General features: G+C 40.8%; 1 protein-coding gene across 33 annotated transcripts in view; it reads right to left on the bottom strand.

Annotated features, from left to right (window-relative positions):
* Window positions 1–1,008: 1,008 nt before the first annotated feature.
* Window positions 1,009–23,355, bottom strand: part of tnnt3a (troponin T type 3a (skeletal, fast)) — a 75,613-nt gene continuing 53,266 nt past the window's right edge. For 32 of the 33 annotated variants that reach the window (XM_041197942.1, XM_041197914.1, XM_041197917.1 and 29 more), the window contains 8 exons: window positions 22,499–22,544; window positions 14,253–14,369; window positions 13,832–13,909; window positions 13,275–13,388; window positions 12,630–12,739; window positions 11,644–11,734; window positions 8,129–8,169; window positions 1,009–1,334 (listed from right to left, as the gene is read on the bottom strand). In XM_041197942.1, the coding sequence (XP_041053876.1) occupies window positions 1,286–1,334; window positions 8,129–8,169; window positions 11,644–11,734; window positions 12,630–12,739; window positions 13,275–13,388; window positions 13,832–13,909; window positions 14,253–14,369; window positions 22,499–22,544 (646 nt within the window). In that variant the 3' untranslated portion in view covers window positions 1,009–1,285. Of the gene's footprint in view, window positions 1,335–6,838; window positions 6,880–8,128; window positions 8,170–11,643; window positions 11,735–12,629; window positions 12,740–13,274; window positions 13,389–13,831; window positions 13,910–14,252; window positions 14,370–22,498; window positions 22,545–23,355 lie in introns of all 33 variants that reach the window. The other variant, XM_041197912.1, reaches the window with a different exon arrangement.

Raw genomic sequence — 23,355 nt, 5'->3', positions numbered from 1 at the left:
TAATCTCCACCTATCACTGGCCCTCTATCCAGCTCTACTTGTCCCAAACCCCCTTTAAATCAGCTTATATTTCACCTCTCCTCTATTTCTCCTTAGTTCTGTTGAAGAGTCATACAGACTCAAAACGTTAACTGTATTCCTCTCCGCAGATGCTGTCAGACCTGCTGAGTTTTTCCAGGTATTTTTATTTCTGTTTTGAATTTGTACATTGTTTTTTCTGGGTGAGAAATGTCCAAAGGAACCTAACTCCGGCTTTAACATTGATTCCTGTAGGAACCTATGATTCACTTAAAGGTGTTTCACTTTAAGTCACAATTTTCAAGGACACAACCACAACTTTATGTGAGAACTTACTGTACACTGATACATCATCTTAAATTATGTCCATAAATATCCAGGCTAGGGTAAAACCTACAACCTTCATACTCAGAGGTGAGAGTGTGATTGTTGAGCCAAGGCTGACACTTTAGAGTGGCGCTGTATGTGTGATATACCATTTTTAATACATAGTAGATACATATATATACACAGACATAGGAAATGCAGCAAATAAAAAGCCCATTTGGCCCAACTAGTCTATTTTTATGCCTCTCACAAGTCTCCTCCCATTCTACCTACCTTTTCTCAATCTTTCAGTATATCTTTTTATTCCCTTTCCGCTCATGTGCTCAGTTAATTTCTTTTTCGAAAGGATGTTAACGCCACTGCTTCCTCTGGTAGTAAGTTCCACATTATAACCCCTCTCGGAGTGAAGAAATTCCTTATTTCCATCCTGGATTTAGCTGTAACTATCCTGTACTTACGGATTTTCCAGTAAGTGAAAGCATTCTTTCTACATCTACCCTGTCCAAGCCAGTCATAATTTTAAAGACCTCCATCAGGTCTCCTCTAAATCATCTCTTTTTTTCAGATAAAATAGTGTTAAACTGTTCAATCTTTCCAGTGGCTGTGCTCAAGACTCTCCTAATTGAACATGACTCATGAACAAATATTCAGTTGGAAAGAAAATCAATTAGATGCCACACTTTATTTACAAAAACAAGAATGTTAAGACAGTTGTTTGTAATAGAGGAGGATAGGCACTATATTAACACAGTAAATAAAGGGGATAATTGCCATAGATCCAATGTGCAACATTAGAGTAAGATAGCTCAGTGGATTGTTTCTAAGCTTTGGACTTAATAGTGCTATAAGTTGTTTGCCACTTGAGATATGCCGAATAAGAATCCAAGCTTGAGGCAATGCAGGAAGGTCATGCTGCAATGGAGGGTCCTGCTTCAACCGCTTACTTCCAACGGCCACCAACTTTGCCCTTGCCAGCACCCTTCTTGCTGCTGTAAATCACAAGCAAAAAAGAAAATGTTATCAATCTCCATTTCTCAACATCCAACTTTCACCCTCTCTTGTGTGACAAACTAAACTGGCTCTAGATGCAAGTCCAAATAACTAAGGAGCGCCACAGTTCCAGCCACAATATGTAAAGAACAATCAGCTAGTTGTAAGATGAAAGATTGGGAGGGTTTTTTGTTGTGCCTGTTGCCAAAACTCTTCTGTAATCAGTGAATAAGCAGCATCATTGTGGGAGGCGACCTCTGGGGGTGGTCCCTTTGGCTGCCTCTCTCTCTCCCGCGGCTTTGTCCGCCCTGGAGAAGGAGCACCCAGTATGCATGAGGCCTTCTGCGACTGGGAACTGCAGTGGTTGGTGGATAGGGAAAATTTTATTATTTTAACTTAAATGAAAATGAAGGGCATTTATAAGCATTTTATTAGTTGTGCCCCTCTAGAAGGGAGACACTTATTGTTTGGCGTTTCGTTAGGTGACACTGGAGCAACCAGTGTCTCCCTATCGGTTTCATTACAAAGTGGTCCATCTAGTGGCCTAGAAGAGAGCTGATTAAAATTTTCCTCACTGGAGAGTGAAAGCATCTGTCAGGCAGCCCCAGGACATCAACTGACGACCAACCAATCATATTTTTCTAGAAATCTTTGCTGTAACTACCAAGTTTTCGGTCCATCAGTGGCAGATGAATTAAATGTAAGCAGACATCTTAAACGTTCCCATACAATTGGGTTAATTTTGATATTGGAGGCTGGGGGTTGTAGTGAGGGGGGAGCTTGATTAAAATGGATAATATCAGATCAGCTGCCCTTTATACATCTCTCTCAATTTTCATTTCCACTGACGGCAATAGAAATTAAAATTGGGTGAAATGTGTAACGAGCATTTGAATTACTGTCACATTTTACACTTTCCCTAAAGTTAAAAATACTCCTGCTTACTTCAGTCAGGAACAAATGAGGAAACAATTTCTTCCGGCCTAGGCAATGCCATTTTGTACTTACCAAAAGCTGAAGGTGAAATAAATGGAGATATTTTGATTTTTAAGTAGTATTACACCCACCTCATGATCAGTGAAACTTGTGCATAGTTTGCAGATATGCATGGTTGTAATATTAACTTCCTAGCTGCTGGGCAATAAGCTAGAATGTTATTACCTTACTTATTTACGTCTCTTTTATGATCATATTGCGCCAATTTTCTTCATGTATTTGTTTACTCACCAGCCTGGCTAATATTGCAGTTGATCCAGGTGTTTGGCATGACTAGCTCAGGGGAAAAGCTGTTCACCCAGGTAAAGATTCACCCTGTTGTACCATTGAGCTGTGCCGTCAGGGTGACAGGGTGTGTCCAATGCACACAATTACCAAATCAAATTTTGATTTTTGACCAGTGGCTTTGGGAAAATTGCTCTGGAGAAGTGGACATGGTTTGGGGTGTGGGGGGAGTGGGGAACCAAGGAAAGTCAGAGGTTATAGAGGTTATAAAAGGACATCATTGTGAGGTCAGATTGCATGGACTAGGCTTCTAATCCACTGATCAGGGAAGATTAGAGGAAAATCTAATTAAAGTGTTCAAGATGGTTAAAGGAATTGAGAGGATGGATAAACTTTCCTTTTGTGGGAAAGTTCTAAACCAAAGGATGTATTCTTCAAATTAAAGCTAGGTTGTTCAGGGCTAGACAAAGGGTTGTGCAAATCTGGAACTCTTCCCCCTCAAAAATCTGTTGAGGCTAGGTCATCGGAAAATTTCAAAACTGCAATTGATTATTATCTGTGAGGAAAGGGTATCAAGGGTTACGGAACCAAGGCAGCTAGATGAGGTTAAGTTATAGATGAGCTGTGATCTATACTGTATGGTGGAACAGGCTCAAGTAGCATGAATGGCCTACTCCTGTTCCTAGAAACACTGATGTCCTGTCACTCCAGGAACCTGTTTTGTGTATCTTGAAAGAAAGCAAGCTAGCAGAGATTAGGGAAGTTGCTACCTACCAGCCTGCTCCTTGTCCTCGCACGGTGTTAGCAGTATTTGAAAGAATAAAAGGAAATTCAGCAGAATGAAGAATGATCAGACTTGACCACAATAAAATGCATGTTGTGTGTCCTTTTTATTTAACTTACCTGAATAACCCTAGGCTTCATTATTCTTTCTACGTCTTTGCAAGCCTTATTTTCAAATAATTGCATGCTATTCTTTGTGCTTGAAATATAAAATTAGCATGCCAGCATAGATATGTACTCTGAGAAGACAGGCATGCTTTACATACCATTCTGCAGCCTTGGCAGTCTTTAACATAGATTGATAAATTACTTACATTAAGTACCAGGTGAGGTTGGCCTAAAGACCATCTTCTGATTGTTATAAAAAAATAATGGAATGAAATGTAAAAGTAAGTACTTCCATGGAGGACCTTACATTAAGACTTGGTCCTGATTCATCACAAGGATCTTCCCAATAACATTGATCTTTTACTTAGTTGAGATTCTGATAATCCTATTAGGAATTTTGTACAGTACAATAGAAATATCCTTGTGGGAATACTTAACATATACTTCAAAAGAAAAGCAAGATCTATTTTCTTAAATTAACCCCTATGACTCATTAAGAAAGGATTTCTTTATGTAAGGTCCAATACAGTCCATTTTCCAATGTTCGGTCCCTGTTGGGAATCAAGGGCTGTTTATTTAGACACTGGAATTTATTGATCAGTAAACACTATACTAGAAAGTCTGGTATCCAGGTTATGTTTGTAATGTCTCTTCAATGGCCCCACTTTGTCCCCACTGTTAAGAAGATTCTTTAACCAAATCTTTGGATACAGTTTATGGGTACTCAGTCCCACACTTTGTCAGATTATCCATGATGCATCACAGAACTGGCATCAATCACACAACATGAGCACAGACAGGTAGCAGGGACAAACAGTAGAAGTAATTGCAGAAATGAAAGAATCCTGGCACAAAGCATTGTGGATAACTTAAAATAGGTGAGTATTCAAAGTATGATACCACACGCTATTAGTAACAGAGTCCTAAAGAAAACTTGATTCTAGTTTGGTCCAGACTAGTTTCTTCTGATGCACTGATAACCTAAACCTTGATTAATTAACAACCGTTTGCTGGTAGAAGCTCTAGGACAACAATTTCATTGTGGGGACTTGAACAACTCCACAGTTGGCAATATTCAAGTGGTTTACAACTGTAATCGGAGAGGGCATTATAGCCTTTCCATCATTCCAGGTGAACACATTTTATCATTTAATCTTGCGCTCGCACGAAGAATATTTAATTAATTTAAGTCAACTTTTAGCAATGGCACTGCATTGGTAGATGTTAAAGACTACTATGCACTATAGTATTGAAGAAACCTAATATCCATGTTAAAGTATTGATGATTGTGATGCAATTAGTACAGAATTACTGAGCCATACTTACACAAGAAAAGGCTCAACATGCAACAACTATTTGGGGTTTTTTTTATCTTACTCTGAAACTAAAATTCCTATAATTGTTTCATTCTTTGATTGTAACAAAAATACATGTAAAAGTCTTTTAGGTGCTGTAGGATTTCTCCTTCCCCATTTTCGAAAACATAGTTTACTTCAAAAAATTCAATCCAGTTATACTAAACAAAAAAAGGTGTGTTCTTTGAACATATATATGTGTGGCTTTCACTCTGATTACAATGGAAAAAGGTCTGAAGAATTTCTAAGTCTGGGATTCATTCACAATGCTCTGTGCCATGGCTTGTCAGGCCCCATAGAGGCAACATGAAATTAGAAAGTGCACTCCCTGTATAAGTTAAGAGAATATCCAGTGGAGGAAATCAGGGTACCAGGTAAAATGGAAGAGGGATTAAACAAAAAGGAACATATCAGCACATCATAAATTTATCAATGTGAGACTTAAACTAAATAGGGAACCATTTAGTTTGATTAAAAATGAAGTTTCCATACAACTGAATTTCAGGCCAGTCTGATTTTTTAAAATATCAAAAGTGAAATGCAGCTGATAGGTGTGAAGATGAAGTTGCAGACAACATCACAGACCTACAGTACTTTAACCACCTCTTGCATGAGTCTAAGTGCTGAGTGTCAGCAGACCATTTGACTGTGAGGGCAATACAGCTGAGCTCAATCCAGTCCTCAACTGAAGCCCACTCACTTTCCATGACTGTCACTAAATAACAGGCAGGAACAAGAACTCAAGCTGTCTTTTCTCATCCCTAGCCCAAGAATACCATCCAGGCCAAAGCAGCCCGCTTGTCTGGCAACCCTTCCACAAACAGTCACTCCCTCCACCACCAACATACAGTGGCAGCAGTGTGTACCATCTACAAGATGCACTGCAGGTCCTTGAGGCTCCTTAGGCAGGGCCTTCCAAACCCATGATCACGATCATCTTGTAGTACAAAGAGCAGCAGATACAAGTTCCCCTCCAAGCCACACAGCTTCGTGACTTGGAAATATATCACTGTTCCTTCACTGTCGCAGGGTCAAAATCCTGGAACTCCCTTCCTCACAACACTGTGGGTGTACCTACACCACATGGATGGCAGTGGTTCAAGAAGGCAGCTCAGCACCACCTTCTTGAGGGCAAATGACAGTAAGTGTTGGCCTAACCAACAACGCCCACATCTTGTAAATTAATAAAAAATAACACCAAGGCCAACTGTAATACCTTATAACTTTGTGAACTGTGGAAATTTAACTCAGCACAGACCAGGGATCACATCTGGAAATTCTCTTGGCTCTATTGCTTAGTACGTCATTAGGGGAATGGAGATTTTTGAATGGAACCAAATATTATAATCTCCACTGACTCTAGTAGAAAAACATCTACTCAATAAAAAAGTAGAATTCCAATGCACTGACACCATTCGCTATTATTGGACACAAGTCCTGATCTAATGGCCATTTTTTTTGGCAGATTAGCTATATGGTCCCTTGAATTTGATTGCACCATCTCATTTTTATTTAAATAAACTTCCTCAAATATAAACCAATGTTGACAATTTCTAGCATGGATCATAGTTTAGGTTACCACCAAGGCTGAAAGGGCAGCAGAAAAGCAGATGTAGATCAGGAAGTAGGAATTGGTTGTTAAGTGTCTCTACTGTTTGTAGGACAATCTGAGGGAAGTAAGATGTTTGATCCACAAGCTATCTTAAATCAGGACCAAATCTTTGAATTAAGATGAACTCATTTTGCTGCTGGCCAGCCCAGCTGTGTGGAGACTGATATTTTTATAAATGGTTTGAACACTTGGATGTGCATTTCATGATAGAAGAAATTAATTCCAACAGGCACTGGGAGACTAATGAATGATCATAATTCCAGATATTGATTATTAAGCGAGTTATTTTCACTTGCAGTCCTGTGCCATGCCTGTTTGAATTGAATTTCTGTTAGCTTTGTCCACAGTGAGTAAATTAGATGGCCATGTGTCTATGTTCCTTTTGATAAGGAGGTGTTGGGAGAGTGAGTAGTAATGTACTTACTGCTTTTGAAGTTCATCAATGCGATTTCTGGCTGTAGTAATCTGTAAATAACATATGCTTATTAGTGCATTTCGCTGAAGACAAACACAGTTACCTGTGACTGGACATTTGGACCACTTATCTGATGAGTGTTGTTCTTGAGGAAGAGCTCAAGGAAAGGCAGAAAGTGACCTGTTGGATAAAATTTCACAAATTGCACATTGTGCAGATCAAGACCAATACTTACAGGGTCTTCTTCTTGTTCCTGCTTCAATCCTGCAGGAAGGCACCCTATGGAAAATCAAGGACTCCGGACTTATGACAGCCTGTGGACCTGTCTCAAGAACTGTACTGGACTGTTGTAGCTAGCCTGAAAGCTTTTTGAGGAGGCAGCAGGTTTAACTGGAGACCAATTAAATATTAAGATGATATTGGACCTACAGGGCAGGAGTAAAGAAAAAGTCCGTACTATTGTTTTATAAAGGGGTCAAAAATCATATACGAAGCACACCATAATGGCTGTAGAGAAAAAATTTCCTTTTTGTTCAAAAGAAGCTTTAATTTTTTATATTAATTTTGACCCCAGTGGGTGGATGCATTTTAAGTAGATTTTGTGAAATGCCTTTTGTGTCTAGCAATAATGACAAAACAAAATAAATGTCCAAACACATTACCCCTACAACAATAATCCTTTAATACTTCTGAAGCAATTTAAAAGTCCCATAACTAGTGCAAATGGTTAGAAGTTCACTAATCCATTTGTGGAGTGCACAATATTTATGAACAATGGCCCAAATTGAAAAAGATCAGATTTATTCCCTCCAGGTAGACTTGACATTAAAATGAGTTAGAAAATGATGCAAGAAATCCCTGTTGTTAGAGGACAAACTCGGGAAATAATGCCCCTTGTGCTACCTAGTGACCTTAATCCAAAAGGGTTCCAGCACTGGATTGTTTTTCAACAATAATTGCATTCTTGTAATGAACTGGACTGCAAAATACAATATGATCAGATGATTGTTAAAATAGTCCCATGGAAATGAAGGGAGAGAAGCATTTTGAACTTGATGAGCATTCTAATAGTGATAAAATCAAGTTGAAAGCAAAGAGGTCTTTTGTTTTGTCACTGGGAGCTAGGCTTCATTTAGGTGAAATTAAAAATAGAATACTGGGTTTGAATCAGAATTGTTACCTGCTACCTCCTCTCTGCATGTTTGATGGTTCCTTGGCTTACCATGCAGCCGGCCCATGCATGTTCCAGGCAGGACCCCTACAGCTGCGACACTTACAATGGCTCTATATAGTACTTACAACTTAGCCAGTAGCTCCAATCTCTTACGCAGTGTTGTAATCTAAAAGAAATTACAGCAATATGCATTTCAGTGGAACATTAAAAACGTGGATTATGTTAGGAAGTAACCTGTACAATTTTCATTAAAATGCTTTTGAAAAATGTCAGGTATAAAATTATGTGGAATATTCTTTAAAATATTGTTCCTCACAGAAATATTTGCAATTTTGTGCTGATATTAAGTGTACATTATGAAACATAGTAATGTCTTAATAATGTTTTCATTTTCACAATAAGTGTGTGGAAATGACTAACTCTCAAGAAACATAATGATAAATTGAACAAGGCTTATTTTAGAGAAAAATAACATTCCTTCTTTAATCTCTGCCAGTTGGTTCTATTGTCCTATTTGGCCATGATTACTAGAGAAATGTCCAGTATTTTTAACGCACCAGCACCTTTATCTTTCTACTTCTTTCTCCAAAAGAGAACTCAGAGCAGCAAGCATAATGTACCAGTTCACTAGCATGCTACCAAGAGATTGTCCATTTAGGAAGGTTGTTTGTATATATTTATATCAGGGCAATTGGGGATGTATAATTCTGAAGGATGACATTGCAGTTGAGATTCTTCAAGTAGCTTGTTCTGCTCCAGTCTTCAGTACAATGTAGGCAGAGTCCTATGAGTACTATTCAATCAGTGCTTCAGTGTTGAGCACTGCACTAAACAAGAGAGAAAGCCTCAAGTTAGACTAGAGATAACTTGGCTTTTTCTCCCCAGAGGAATAATAAAACTGTGAAATGCCTTATAAAATTATTAATTCTAAAAACAAGCATGTCTTTCATAATGAGACTAGATAGACATTGGAAATGAAAAAGGTGTAGATCAAGATGATCTCGTACTCAATTGAACATTGTAGTCTTTCTGTGGTGTCAGAGATGGCAAGGTTGTAGTCTGTGAAAGGCAGTAGCTCAAGGTAGAGTAGTAGAGATATGGGAATGGATGACTATTTTGAATTTTGCCTGATTGCTTTTGCAGACAAGGAGTACTTGTACTCAATATAAGTGCATGAGACTAAACCCTTTTTTTATTAGCTCATTGGATATGGATATCACAGAATCCATGATAGAGTGAATAATATATATTCTGTAGAAACAGCAGGCTTAAGGGGCTAGATGACCTTTTCTCAATTCACACTTTTTTAAAAACATGCTAACTTGTGTTTCTGATCCTTTGAAGAATAGCAATGAACAATTCTCTGCTGCCATTTACATGGCAAAATATGTGATATGTTGATAACTGGACATATTAGAACATGCCATTGGGGGAGACACAGTGGTCATCCAAGTTTGGAAAGTTGTAAAATGTGAGTCTGGAGAAGGATGGAGGAGGTCAGTTGGAGAATACTAGAACAATGAGAAGTTCTCAGGATGGTAGAGGATGAAAGATTGTTACTGAATATCAACAAGAAAAGGCAACAAGGTTGGAATAGCCATATTCTAAGGCAAGAGAACTTGCTGAAGGAGGTAATTGAAGGAAGGTTAGAAGGATGTTGACCAAAAGGGAGAAAGAGAATGATGGTGTTAGACAACTTGAAATTGAAAGTGGAAGACTCCCACAAGTTACTGAAGAGAAAAGCAGGAGACCATGAGGCATGGAGAAATTAACTGAGGGCCTGCTCTCAGGCAGATCACTACTCCATTGGGACAGAGGGTTGATCAGTTTCAATCAAGTTTGAAAATATAATAGTTAATCAACTGTATTTCATTCTCATTGAAAACAGCATTGCTATGGTCCATTAAGATGTTTTGTGATTTAATGTTTCTCACTTACTGATTTTTGTAACTTTACTGACTGCTAGATCTGAAATGGAGAAAACGATGACGAATAGTTCATTAACATTACTGGTGTCCATGCAAAATACCATTGTCGGCAGCACTGAAATAATTCCACAAGATATCTTGTTGCAGCCCTGTATTTATACACAGTAATCTCAACTCCACCTACCATGACTCTCAACAAACAAAGTAAAAACATTCACTTAACAGTCATTCCTTTAAACCTGAAAATGTTCCAATTATTTTATTATGGTACTATGTATACAGCTCTAAGGATCTACAATGATACATGTAGGAAATTGAACACCAATTCATTGTTAACTGATTAATCCCAATTTCCTGTGTTGTATAGAAATTAATAGCAAATGATCTTATTTGTTACCAAATTTTGCTGAACTATATTGAAGGAATAATTTCATTTGTACATTATAGCGTTAACTCTGCCCTCCTGAGCTCTCGGCTAAATGGAAACCAAGGGAATTCGATACTCCCTCAAGGGCTTGGTGGCTTGAGGTTACTGATCAAAAATCATAGGAGTAAACCATTGTACATGAAGCATTGGGCCTGTTATGTCATGCATAACACTTATCATTTGTATGGATTGATGTTACTAACTGTCAACAGTCACAAATCCAATATCAACTATTGTTTTCTCTTGACTTCAGCAATGTCATACAGTTGGAACTAGAAACAGAAAATGCTGGAAATGCTCAGTAGGCCTTGTAGCATCTGTGGGGAGAGAAGCAGAGTTAGCATTTCAGCTCGGTGACCATTCTGGAGAACTGAAAGTGTTGTTGGAGTGCTTTGGGCAGCAGCTCAGAAACATTGGGCAACACATATGAGACAGTGGCCAGGATTTTCCACAACTTCCGTGGCATGACCCACACTGGAGCGGGTGGGGGGCAGGGGGATGGAGTGAAGTGGCAAGCCAGCCAAAAGTCTGTTGATTTTCGGCAGGATCGGAAGATCCTGACGGCATGCGGGGCTGGGAAATCCTGCCTTATTTATGAATCTGAGCAGCACTGGTATAGATTAAGAGAACTCTATTTAAAAATATTGAGACACAAATTATTGAGTGGAGATACAATTCATCCAAATGAAGTATTCATTTTCTCACTCCAGTTGCACTGGAAATTGGATAGTGCAATATTTCAAGCATTGAATTGAGCCGACAGTCTGAGAACAGAACTACAAGAGGGACAGAGTTGAAATACATGGGTGATCTTTTTAGTTAAATTCCAATTTAATGTTCTCACTTTAGCCTACACACAGTGCAATGACTATCTCATTCGGAAAAGCTATTAAGTTTCTTATTATTTTGGTTATCTCCACCTTTCACTGGCCCTTTACCTAGCTCTTCTTGTCCCAACACCCCACTCCCGCTTAAACCAGTTTATATTCCACCCCTTTCCTATTTTAATTTAGTTCTGTTGAAGGGTCATGAGGACTTGAAACGTCAACCGTGCTCTTCTCCACTGATGCAGCCAGACCTGCTGGGTTTTTCCAGGTATTTCTGTTTTTGTTTTGTTTTGGATTTCCAGCATCCGCAGTTCTTTGTTTTTGTCTTTAAGTTCCTTATTATATTTAGTAAGAGCAATGTATGTTGAAATGAGGAGGAACTGTATCTTTAGTTGTCTCCAGGAGCATTTTACAAAACAATAAATTTTAATGAACCGGCTCTGAGGTTGGGTACGTACCTCATACTTCTGCCTCTTCAGTTTTTCAGCCATGTCAAATTTTTCAGATTCTAGCTCCCACAGCCAGTCATGTAGTTCCTTGGCTTTTTCCCTGATAGTTTAATAAAACAGTATCAATAAAAAAAAATCAGAGATATTGGCCCCACATTGATACCTTCAAACAGGGATTGGTTATAGAAGGGACAGAAGGGAGGGAAATCAGATGTGGGCCCCAGGCTTCATCTTCATTTACATATGACAAAGGAGAAGTGGCGTGGGATTGGGAAGTCTCATGCTTTGCAGTGGAGAAGAAAAGAAGTCAAGGTTTTAGGATTAGAAATATATCAGTAGGCATCATTGCCTGGTTAGCCTACATTTTGTGCAGCTACACCACACAATTTCAGGTGGTTTCATAGAGGAAAATCCTGTTCAAGGTGAGGGGACAAACACTGATTCTGTTAATGTCAGAGACAAAAAAAAATGTAGGCTGAATAAGAAAGTTTGAAATGTGAAAAGAGCATTGAGCTCATAAAATCTGCTCCTTTTACAGTCCACGCAAGACTACCTCAGACTTGAATACCCCGACACCACACGTCCCAAAATGTCCCCCACCGCACATGCTAATGTCTCTATACCCTTTTCCTTAATGCCTCTGTACACTTGGTACAGAATCAAGGTAAAGCAGATAATAAATGTCTTCTTTCTGTGTTGTAAAATGCTATGATTATACAGCACATAAATTGAGGACCCACTATCTTCCTTCTAAGTGTATATTAATCTAGTTTCTTTTTTAAAGATGCCAACTGATCTAGAATTAACTAATTATAATGGTGGTCTTGCAAATGAAAACAATTAAGCTGCGCAAAAGCTGAGTTGAGTGAAAATATTTGTCCAAAACTCAAGACATTTTCCTTTAATGCAGTCATTAACTTCCCTGAGCTGACAAGTACAAACAAAAAGGATGCTTTCATCAAAAATTAAACAGTAGCACATTTGTAAGTACTCACTTAAGCTTGTCTTCATTAAGATGGTCAATGTTGAGTGCCTTGCGTCTCTCAGCTAGGATTTTCCTCTTCTTTTCCCTTTCAGTCTGCTTCTTGCCTCTCTTCTGGTCAGCCTGATTTAACAATTAAATTAAAATGTAAGAAAGATAATTTGCCTTTTAAGTATTAGGGATGCATAGTAGAATTTACAGTTTTATCAATTTTTCAACTAGTTTATTCCAGCAAATTTCAACTTTTAATTTACAGAAATGCCCAGGGTTTTCTGCTATAGTATTCCTGGTGTACGCTGTCAGCACATGTCAACAAGTTATTTGTTTTAATACTCAGAAAATTGTTGGCTGGGCAAGTGGAATTTTCTAATATGAGTCTCCAGTGTGCACCAGGGATGCCGAATTTTGGCTTATGTTTATGCTTTTCAGTTAAGATAGGGAGAACCCAGGGACACATCTCTTAGCCATAGTCAGCGATGGAGCCCATGAATAAACACCTCCTCCCTTTAGGCTATCCCAACTTCAAACTGGAGCTTTAGGGACCCAATATCCACCCTACACTATTTCTTGTCCAAGTTTTGGAAAGGTGCAGTGTAACCAAAGTAGTCGCAGTGAATAAACATTCCCCATGTGCTTGAAAGGGATACTGGCATTTTACCTTGGCAAGGTAGCTGCTGTATTGAACACCAATGCTGCTTAGAGCCTTCTTCTTCTTGGCATCATCATCAGCCCTCCTCCTGGCATCATCCTCCTCCTTTCTTGCTTTTTCCTCCTGTTGAACAAATAAGAGGTTATAAAATAAGGTGGGCAAGAAATCGAGATGAGCACAGAACATGAGGTATTTCAAATCTTCAAATTTATGAGAGAGAAAAATACTTGCATTTATTAACATTTTATCTCTCAGATCTGTCCCAAAGTAGTGTACATACAATCAGTTACTTTGAAAGGCATTCTGACATGTCAGAGATTGAAGATGAAAAAGATTGATTTGAGGGAAGCATCAGATAACAGCTGATGAAAGGTGAGAAAATGAATTTGCAACACATTTTCTCCTTTTTGATCATGAACATCATCTCTAATACTTCTCTTGTTTTGACAGCCATGAGTTGGCCTCATTATGTTTTTTGCCATGTAGAAGTTTGTTCCTTTATTGAATATCACTAAGATTGATGAGAAACTGCACAAGTCAAAACCCACCAGTGTCAAATGACTTACCGCCTGCTTGGCCTGTCGCTCCTTCTCCTTCTCAGCGCGAATTCTTTGCTGTTCAGCTCTTTCTGCTCTGCGTTTTTCCTGTGGGGTAGAAGGAAAAAAAATAAAGCGGGGAGGAAGTGCATTTACCTTGTTCAGAAACAGCACATTTTCTATTCCTATACATTTAGAAATAAGAGATATCTCATTACAGCAAGCACTGCATCATGACTGTCACTGCAGCCAGAATGTATCTTTACTGTTGCAATGTACAGCAACTCTACTGTGCAAAGTGACACAGCTGTCATGGTGGGATATTATGGTACGATACTATGTGGGTGCAGTCTGACACAGTAATCACAGCATGGGGTGACAATCTAAAGTGCATCCACAGTGCCATTGGTAGGAATTCAACTTGTTGCTTTCATATTAATGCAACACTCACAATCCTCTCTTTCAGAGCAATCAGTTCCTCTTCCTCCTTCTTCCTGTTCTCGAAATGAAGATCAATCAGGGCCTGCAGCTCAATCAGATCTTTGTTCTGGCGCTTCTTCTGGATGTCCTGAACACCACACAAACACATAAACATCAGAGGAGCATAAGAAATATCAGATCCATGACTGATTCTTACACCACGAGTAAACAGGTTCACACAAATCAGAAGGGCATGTTGCCGGTGAGCTTAAACCATGATTCCATCCTACTATCCTCTACTAAATACAATAAGCTTTGAGTCAAAGGCAAAATCCTAAATAATAATATGATTTCCATGATGTATTTTACATTGTGAGTGAAAGGTGTGACCCAGGAACTCTGAAATTTGTATTATACTATACAAACACACTAATTTATCATTATATGGACACTTTGAATTTAGTATACATCTGTCATAATTCAAAATTCACACTTGAATGTGCCAAGACATAAAAAAATTTATACAAAAAGACAACTATTTCCTGCTAGTTTTGCTGATCTTGATAATCTGATAACAGGAGCCATGAATTTACAAGGATCTGCTGATCTAAGGAAAATTCAATCAGTCATTTTCTCTATTTGAACTCAGTAAATGGCTAATTATACCAATTCCTCACAGTAATGGTCTTAACAATATAAGCCAGGTTAAACTCATCAATGGCTCGGATTTTCACAGTGTCGTGGAGACTCTGAGAACCTTTAAAAATAGCTGGAGGGACTCAGGTCTGGAATTTCTGACAGATGCCATATTTGACAGGAGGAGGGGCGGGGTGAGACAAACCTAAATTCAGCATAGCCTTTTGAACTTGTGCTGCATTCAAACAGACTCCATTTTTGATATAGCAAGGGCTCTATCCTGCAGGGTGGGAGTTATGATCTTTTAGAGTAGTCATAAAAGCTCTTGAAGGGTGGATAAGATCTGTAAACCTGTTAATCTTTCAAGTAATTTAAATCCCCAGCCCTTTGAAAAAATAAGCTGCCTGTGTCAGTGAATGTTGAAAAAAATCTGGTCTAGAAGTTACAATAGCTGTTTGTTGACATTAACCCAAAGGCTATTGTTATATTATTATGAATGCTTGGCTGCTTTCTATAACCTATCATTATCTCAGTTGGGGTTGTAAATTCACAGTTTGATTGACATTCAAAGACATTATTAAAGGAGTATCTGTCTTTGATGTGCGGTTGTGAATACAACAGTTTGTTTTTATAAGGCATAAGATACTTGAGGGGATTTAAATGTTTTGAATAAGCTTTTATGAACAGAAGTGGTTTTTACTATAGTAGAGGCTTTAATATTTAGAACCTCATTTAATTTCATCTCAACATAGCTTCTGAGGTTTGACCATGTTGGATACTGGATGAGTTGGCACAAAGGGTATAAGGTAGTAGGTGGGGGGGTGCATGAGTCGGCATTAAGTTGACATGGGGCTGAATTTTACTTTGATTGGATGGGCAGGTACCCGACTTGATCGAGCGTGAAATTGCGCCAAATGACGTTGGGCGAGCGTCCCAACATCAGAGCCAGCAAAAGTCGGAAGCGCGCCCACCGACGATTAAGAGAGCAATTAAGCCCATTAACGGCGCAATTGTCTGCTATTTTTCATCGCCCATCCAACCTTATGGTTGGCGGGTGGGCAAATCGGCCAGGCGGCCTTTAAACTTTTCATGGAACCTCATCCAAGGGTGGGATGAGGTTTCTGATATGAAATGAAAAAACTGCTGCCCACAGATTTTTAATCACCTATATTTTCAGCTGTCCGATTGTGACACTCGGACATTTTTTTTTGCATGTTAAAGCATTATTGGAGCATTTTTGGGTCTGCGGCTCCCTGTGGTAGCTCTCTGTCAGCACTCACCTGTGCCCATGTTGACATCATTGCCCACCCTCACCCTCACGGTTGGGGGCAGATCGTGGTCGGTGGTCTGTTCCCCGGCCCATTCCGGGCCCACGGATTGCGCCCGCCCACTGAGCTAAAAATTCAGGCCATGGAGGGTATGAGGGGCCATTTGGGATGGATGGGGCACAAGGTGGCTGGATGGGGAGTGAGAGTTAGAGGGCCTAATATTTAACAAAACAACTTGGATCAAGTTCCGGAGAACTGTGGTGGGCCTTTTAAAAAGACAGCCCTGGCAATTGGCAGCCCCTGTGGCCACCTCTGATCTGTATCCAGGGGGCGCTGGGCCCAATTCCACCCCACATCTGCCATCCCGGAGTTAATATCCCACCGGTCAGGGGAATTTCTTCTCAGGCGGGTGCAGCGAGGCAGAAGATTTCCTGACTCTAGCTACCCAACTCAGGAATGAAAATCCAGGCCTAAACAATTGTACATCATAATCTGAGCCCAGTTGAACACTGCCTGAGGTCAGGTAGTATCAAATAGGAAATAGTCTGGCTCCACTTTTTAAAAATTCATTCATGGAATGTGGGCTTCGCTGACTGGACCAGCATTATTTGCCCATCCCTAGTTGCCCTTGAGAAGGTGGCAGTGAACTGCCCGCTTGAACCGCTGCAGTCCATGTGGCATAGGTACAGCCATAGTGCTGTTAGGAAGGGAGTTCCAGGATTTTGACCCAGTGATAGTGAAGGAATGGCGATATATTTCCAAGTCAGGATGGTGAGTGACTTGGAGGCAAAGTTCTAGGTGGTGGTGTTCCCATCTATCTGCTACCCTTATCCTTCTAGATGGTAGTGGTCATGGGTTTGGAAGGTGCTGTTGAAGGAACCTTGGTGAATTCCTGCAGTGCATCTTGTAGATGGTAAACGCTGCTGCTACTGTGCGTCGGTGGTGGAGGGAGCGAATGTTTGTGAATGTGATGCCAAACAAGTGGGCCACTTTGTCCTGGATGGTGTCAAGCTTCTTTAGTGATGTGATTGCACTGGAGGGGGTGCAGAGGAGATTCACCAGGATGTTGCCTGGGATGAAACATTTAAGTTATGAAGAGAGGTTGGATAGACTTGGGTTCTTTTCGTTGGAGCAGAGAAGACTGAGGGGGCGACCTGATTGAGGTGTACAAGATTATGAGGGGCATGGACAGGAGGACAGGAAGCAGCTGTTCCCCTTAGTTAAAGGGTCAGTCACAAGTGGGCATAAGTTCAAGGTGAGGGGCAGGAGGTTTAGGGGGGATGTGAGGAAAACCTTTTTACCCAGAGGGTGGTGACGGTCTGGAATGCAATGCCTGGGAGGATGGTGGAGGCGGGTTGCCTCATATCCTTTAAAAAGTACCTGGATGAGCACTTGGCACGTCATAACATTCAAGGCTATGGACCAAGTGCTGGTAAATGGGATTAGATAGGTAGGTCAGGTGTTTCTCACATGTCGTTGCAGACTTGATGGGCCAAAGGGCCTCTTCTGCACTGTGATTCTGTGATAGTGTTGTGGGAGCTGCACTCATCCAGGCAAGCGGGGAGTATTCCATCACTCTCCTGACTTGTACCTTGTAGATGGTGGAGAGGCTTTGGGGAGTCAGGAGATGAGTTACTCATTGCATGATTCCTAGTCTCTGAACTGCTCTTGTAGCCACAGTATTTACATGGCTAGCCCAGTTCAGGTTCTGGTCAATGGTAACCCCCAGGATGTTGATAGTGGAGGATTCCGTGATGGTAATGCCATTGAACATCCAGGGATGATGGTTGGATTCTCTCTTGTTGGGGATAGTCATTGTGTTGCGTGAATGTTACTTGCCACTTGTCAGCCCAAGCCTGGATATTGTCCAGGTCTTGCTGCATTTGGACATGGACTGCTTCAGTATCTGAGGAGTTGCGAATGGTGCTGAATATTGTGCAATCATCAGCAAACATCCCCAATTCTGTCCTTATGATGGAAGGAAGGTCATTGATGAAGCAGCTGAAAATGGTTGGGCTAAGGACACTACCCAGAGGAACTCCTACAGTGATGTCCTGGAGCTGAGAAAACTGACCTCCAACAACCACAACTACCTTCCTTTGTGCAAGGTATGACTCAAACCAGCAGAGGGTTTTCCCCCTGATTCCCATTGACTCCAGTTCTGCTAGGGCTCTTTGATGCCACCCTCTGTTAAATGCTGCCTTGATGTCAAGGGTAGTCTCTCTCACCTCACCTCGGGAGTTCAGCTTTTTTCCCCATGTTTGAACCAAGGCTGTAATGAGGTCAGGAGCTGAGTGGCTGTAGCAGAACCCAAACTGGGCATCAGTGAGCAGATTATTGCTAAGCAAGTGCCACTTAATACCACTGTTGATGGCCCCTTCCATTACTTTACTGATGATCGAGAGTAAACTGATGGGGTGGTAATTGGCCGGGTTGGATTTGTCCTGCTTTTTGTGTACAGGACATCCCTGGGAAATTTTCCACATTGCCAGGTAGATGCCAGTGTTGTAACTGTACTGGAACAGCTTGGCTAGGGGCGCAGCAAGTTCTGGAGCACAAGTCTTCAGTACTATTCCCAGAATATTGTCAGGGCCCATCGCCTTTACAGTATCCAGTGCCTTCAGCCATTTCTTGATGTTGAGTCAATTGAATTGGCTGAAGACTGGCATCTGTGATGCTGGGGACCTCCGGAGGAGGCCAAGATGGATCATCCACTCGGCACTTCTGGCTGAAGATTGTAGCAAATGCTTCAGCCTTATCTTTTGCACTGATGTGCTGGGCTACTCCCATCATTGAGGATGGGAATATTTATGCAGCCTCCTCCTCAAGTGAGTTGTTTAATTGTTCATCACCATTCACAGCTGGATGTGGCAGGACTGCAGGGCTTAGATCTGATCCGTTGGTTGAGGGATCGCTTAGCTCTGTCACTTGCTGCTTATGCTGGTTGGCACTCAATTAGTCCTGCATTGTAACTTCACCAGATTGACCCCTCATTTTTAGGTATGCCTGGTGCTACTCCTGGCATGCCCTCCTGCACTCTTCATCGAACCAGGGTTGATTCCCTGGCTTGATGGTAATGGTAGAGTGGGGGATATGCCGGGCCATGAGGTTACAGATTGTGTTCAAGTACAATTCTGCTGCTGTTGATGGCCCACAGCGCCTCATGGATGCCCAGTCTTGAATTGTTAGATCTGTTCGAAATCTATCCCATTTAGCATGGTGGTAGTGTCACACTACACAATGGAGGATATCCTCACTGTGAAGGCGGGACTTTGTCTTCACAACAATTGTGCTTTGGTCACTCCTACTGATACTGTCATGGACAGATGCATCTGCAGCAGGCAGGTTGGTGAGGATGACGTCAAGTATGTTGTTCCCTCATGTTGGTTCTCTCACCACCTGCCACAGACTCAGTCTAGCAGCTATGTCCTTTAAGACTCGGCCAGCAGTGGTGCTACCGAGCCACTCTTCGTGATGGATATTGAAGTCCTCCAGGCAGCGTACATTCTGCACCCTTGCCACCAAGTGGTGTTCAACATGGAGGAGCACTGATCCATCAGCTGAGGGAGGGCGGTATGTGGTAATCAGCTGGAGGTTTCCTTGACCACGTTTGACCTGATGCCATGAGCTTCATGGGGTCTGGACCCGATGTTGAGGACTCCCAGGGAAACTCCCTCCTGACTGTATACCACAGTGCCGCCTGGGTCTGTCTTGCCGGTGAGACAGGACATACCCAGGGTTCATGATGGTGGTGTCTGGGACATTATCTGTAAGGTATGATTCTGTGAGGATGACTATGTCAGGCTGTTACTTGACTAGTTTGTGAGATAGCTCTCCCAATTTTGGCACTAGTGCCCGGGTGTTTGTAAGCAGGACTTTTGAGGGTCGACAGGGCCGAGATTGCCATTGTTGTTTCCAGTGCCTAGGTCGATGCCGGGTGGCCCGTCCGGTTTTGTACCTTTTTTGTAACTTTGTAGTGATTTGTTACAACTGAGTGGCTTGCAGACGGCATTTAAGAGTTTACCACATTGCTGTGGTCTGGGGTAATTTGTAGGCCAGGCCAGTTAAAGGCAACAGATTTCCTTCCCTAAAGGACATTAGTGATCCACTTGATGGTTCACATGGTAAAAATGATAAGACGGTAAGTTATGTAGACTAAGTTTGTTTGCTGGTTTGTGCTCTATTAAGGAATCTTGTTTGTACTAATAGATGGAACTAGTTGCCAAGAATAATATCTGAGGGCACAACACTGGCTTGGTTCATTACAACTACAATGGAAAAATGATAGGAACATGAGCAAGCCATTTGACCCCTTGAGCCTGTTCCACAAATTAGTGAGTTCATGGCTGATCTGCGACCTAACTCCCTACACCTACCTTTGCCCCTTATCCTGTAATATTTTTGGATAGCAAATCTCAGATTTAAAATTTACAATTGATCTTATTGCAAGTGGAATTGAATACAAAAGTAGGGAGGTTATGCTTCGGTTATACAGGGCATTGGTAAGACCATATCTGGAGTACTGTGTACAGTATTGGTCTCCTTATTTAAGAAAGGATGTAAATGGGTTGCAAGAAGTTCAGAGAATTTTTCCAGACTAATACCTGGATTGCGCAGGTTGTCTTATGAGGAAAGGCTGGACAGGCTCGGCTTGTGTCCGCTGGAGTTTAGAAAAGTAAAAGTTGACTTGATTGAAACAAATAAGACCCTGAGGGTTTTTGACAGGGTGGATGTGGAAAGGATGTTTCTTTTGTAGGAGAATCTAGAAGAAGTGGTCATAGTTTAAAAATGAGGTGTCGTCCATTTAGGATAGAGATGAGGAGAATATTTTTCTCTTAGAAGGTGCTGAATCTGTGGAACTCTCTTCCTCAAAAGGCGGTGGAAGCAGAGTCTTTGAATATTTTTAAGGCAGAGCTAGAGAGATCTTAATAAGCAAGGGGTGAAAGGTTATTGGGGGTAGGTGGGAATGTGGAGTTGAGGTTGCAGTCAGATCAGCTATGATCTTATTGAACAGTGGAGCAGGTTCAAGGGGTGAATTGACCTTTGCCTGCTCCCAATTTGTATGTTCATAGCATCAATTGCCATTTGCAGAAAAGAGTTCCTAACTTCTACCACCTTTTGTGTATAGGATTATTTCCTAATTTCACTACTGGAAGGCCTGGCTCTAATTTTTAGACCATGCCTTCTCATTCTGGACTTCTCAACCAGTGAAAATAGTTTCTCCCTATTTACCCCAACTGTTCCCCTTAATATCTTGAAAACTTCAATAAAATTACCCAATAGCCTTCTAAATTCCAGGATATATCACCATAGTTTGTGTAGTCTCAATAATTTAACCCTTGAAGTCCAGATATTTTCTGATAAGCCTGTGCTGCATTTACCCCCTGCACTCCTGCAAGGCCATATATATGCTTTCTTAAGGTTTGGTGCTCAGAACTGCTCATAGTATTCCAGATGTATGGCTGAGACATGACTTCTACCTCCTAGATTTCTCATCCTCTCAATATAAAGGCCAGCATTCCATTAGCTTTTTTGATAATTTTCTGCACTTGTTCACAACATTTTAAGGATTTATGCAACTGACCCCCAGGTCTCTTTTGACTTTCACTGTTTCTAGCTTTTCACCATTTACAAGATACCCTGTTTTATCTTTCTTAGCTCGAAAGAGGATGGCCTCACCCATGCCTACATTGAAATCCATTTGCCACAGTTTCGTCCCGTTTACTTAATCCATGAATACCTCTTTATAATTTTACACTTCCATCTGCACTGCCTACAATGCTATCTTTGGGGATGTTCTGAATGGATGGACAGAAATGACCTGGAGGGGTTTTCTTGAAATCGTCTTGTGATCATATTTTGTGATCTCAGTCTGGCCCTATCATTGATCTCATTGCTCTTCTTCTAGGGAGGGAAAAAAATTATCAGCCAAGATTCCTGTTTCTAGTTGTCATCTTAGTACCCTTGCTGGGAAATGCTATTCCTGATACTACTGAATAGTAGAATCTGAGTCAACTGTGATCTCCATATGATTATATAATGCACTGATGTTAATTTTCTGCTCCCACACAAAAAAATAGTACTTAAGTTCTAGAGAATGATTAGTGCTTGTGGAACCTTGTTCCATTTTCAGCACCTCTCAATGGGAGAGGAGGGGAGAATACTATGAAGAAAAAAAGAAAAATTCCAAAAAATCTACCTTTGCTTCCTCCCTGAATCCTACTCAGAATAGAAACAACAGTCCTTCATGACTTTAAAATCATTGCTCATTTTGATCATATATATTATGAAAGAAAATAAGTTTCATGAAGCCATCAACAAAACAACAAGCTTATTAATAATGAATAGTTTGTTTGATAACTTCTGCACTCACATCAAAGTCAACTTTCTCTCCCTCTGGGATTTTGGGGGCAGTCAGTCTGTAAAAAAGCAACAAGAGTTAATGACAGCTAGAACTCAGATTGTGAAAGTTTTTGGGGCTTTTTCTGCAAATTGTTTCTTCATCATGGTGAAGGATGTGTGCACTCTGGGGAATGAAACATTTTCAATTCCAATACCCTTATTGCTACCTCCACAGCTCTGCATTGGTTTCTCTTATCCACCTCCACAATCATTTTTTTTTTTCACATTAAAGACACTACAGCAATTTTCACTCCAAACCTGGTGGATATTTGGTGGTTGTAGATTGCCCGCCCATTACACTGTCCTTTTTAGAACCGTTAGTTTCCCATGGTCACTGCAAATGACAATTACCACCACTACTTAAAAGCTCTCGTTGTTGCTCTTTGCACTGTTGCAATTATCAGCTGCCTCCTGTTCCCCATGTTGTCGTGGTAGCCCCAACAGACTCCCATATCCCTGCAGCTGTCTATGCTGCTTCAGCAACTCATTTCCTTTGCATCCCCCATGTCAAGCTCACTAGAGGCAGGGAAAGTGAATAAAACAAAGTCAAAGAAGAGATAAGAGAAAATTAAACACTCTTAATCTCAAAGCAATGGGGTGTGCTGAATGGAAACATGGTCATAGAATTAGAGTTAGTTCCGTCGAGTAAGGTTCAATGCAGAGAACATGGGATTACTGAATTTACTTGGAAAAATGACTTAGAAAGAAAGAGAGGTCCAAAAAAGACCAGAGAGAGAAATAGGAGTGAGAAAACAACAACAGAGTGAGTGAAGCAAAGGGATGAATGGCAACGAAATAAGGGACAAAAATGGGATTCGAAGAGACAGA

Source organism: Carcharodon carcharias, chromosome 10 (assembly GCF_017639515.1).
Source record: "Carcharodon carcharias isolate sCarCar2 chromosome 10, sCarCar2.pri, whole genome shotgun sequence".
Lineage (NCBI taxonomy): Eukaryota > Metazoa > Chordata > Chondrichthyes > Lamniformes > Lamnidae > Carcharodon > Carcharodon carcharias.
This window is presented reverse-complemented; position numbering and strand designations above follow the sequence as displayed.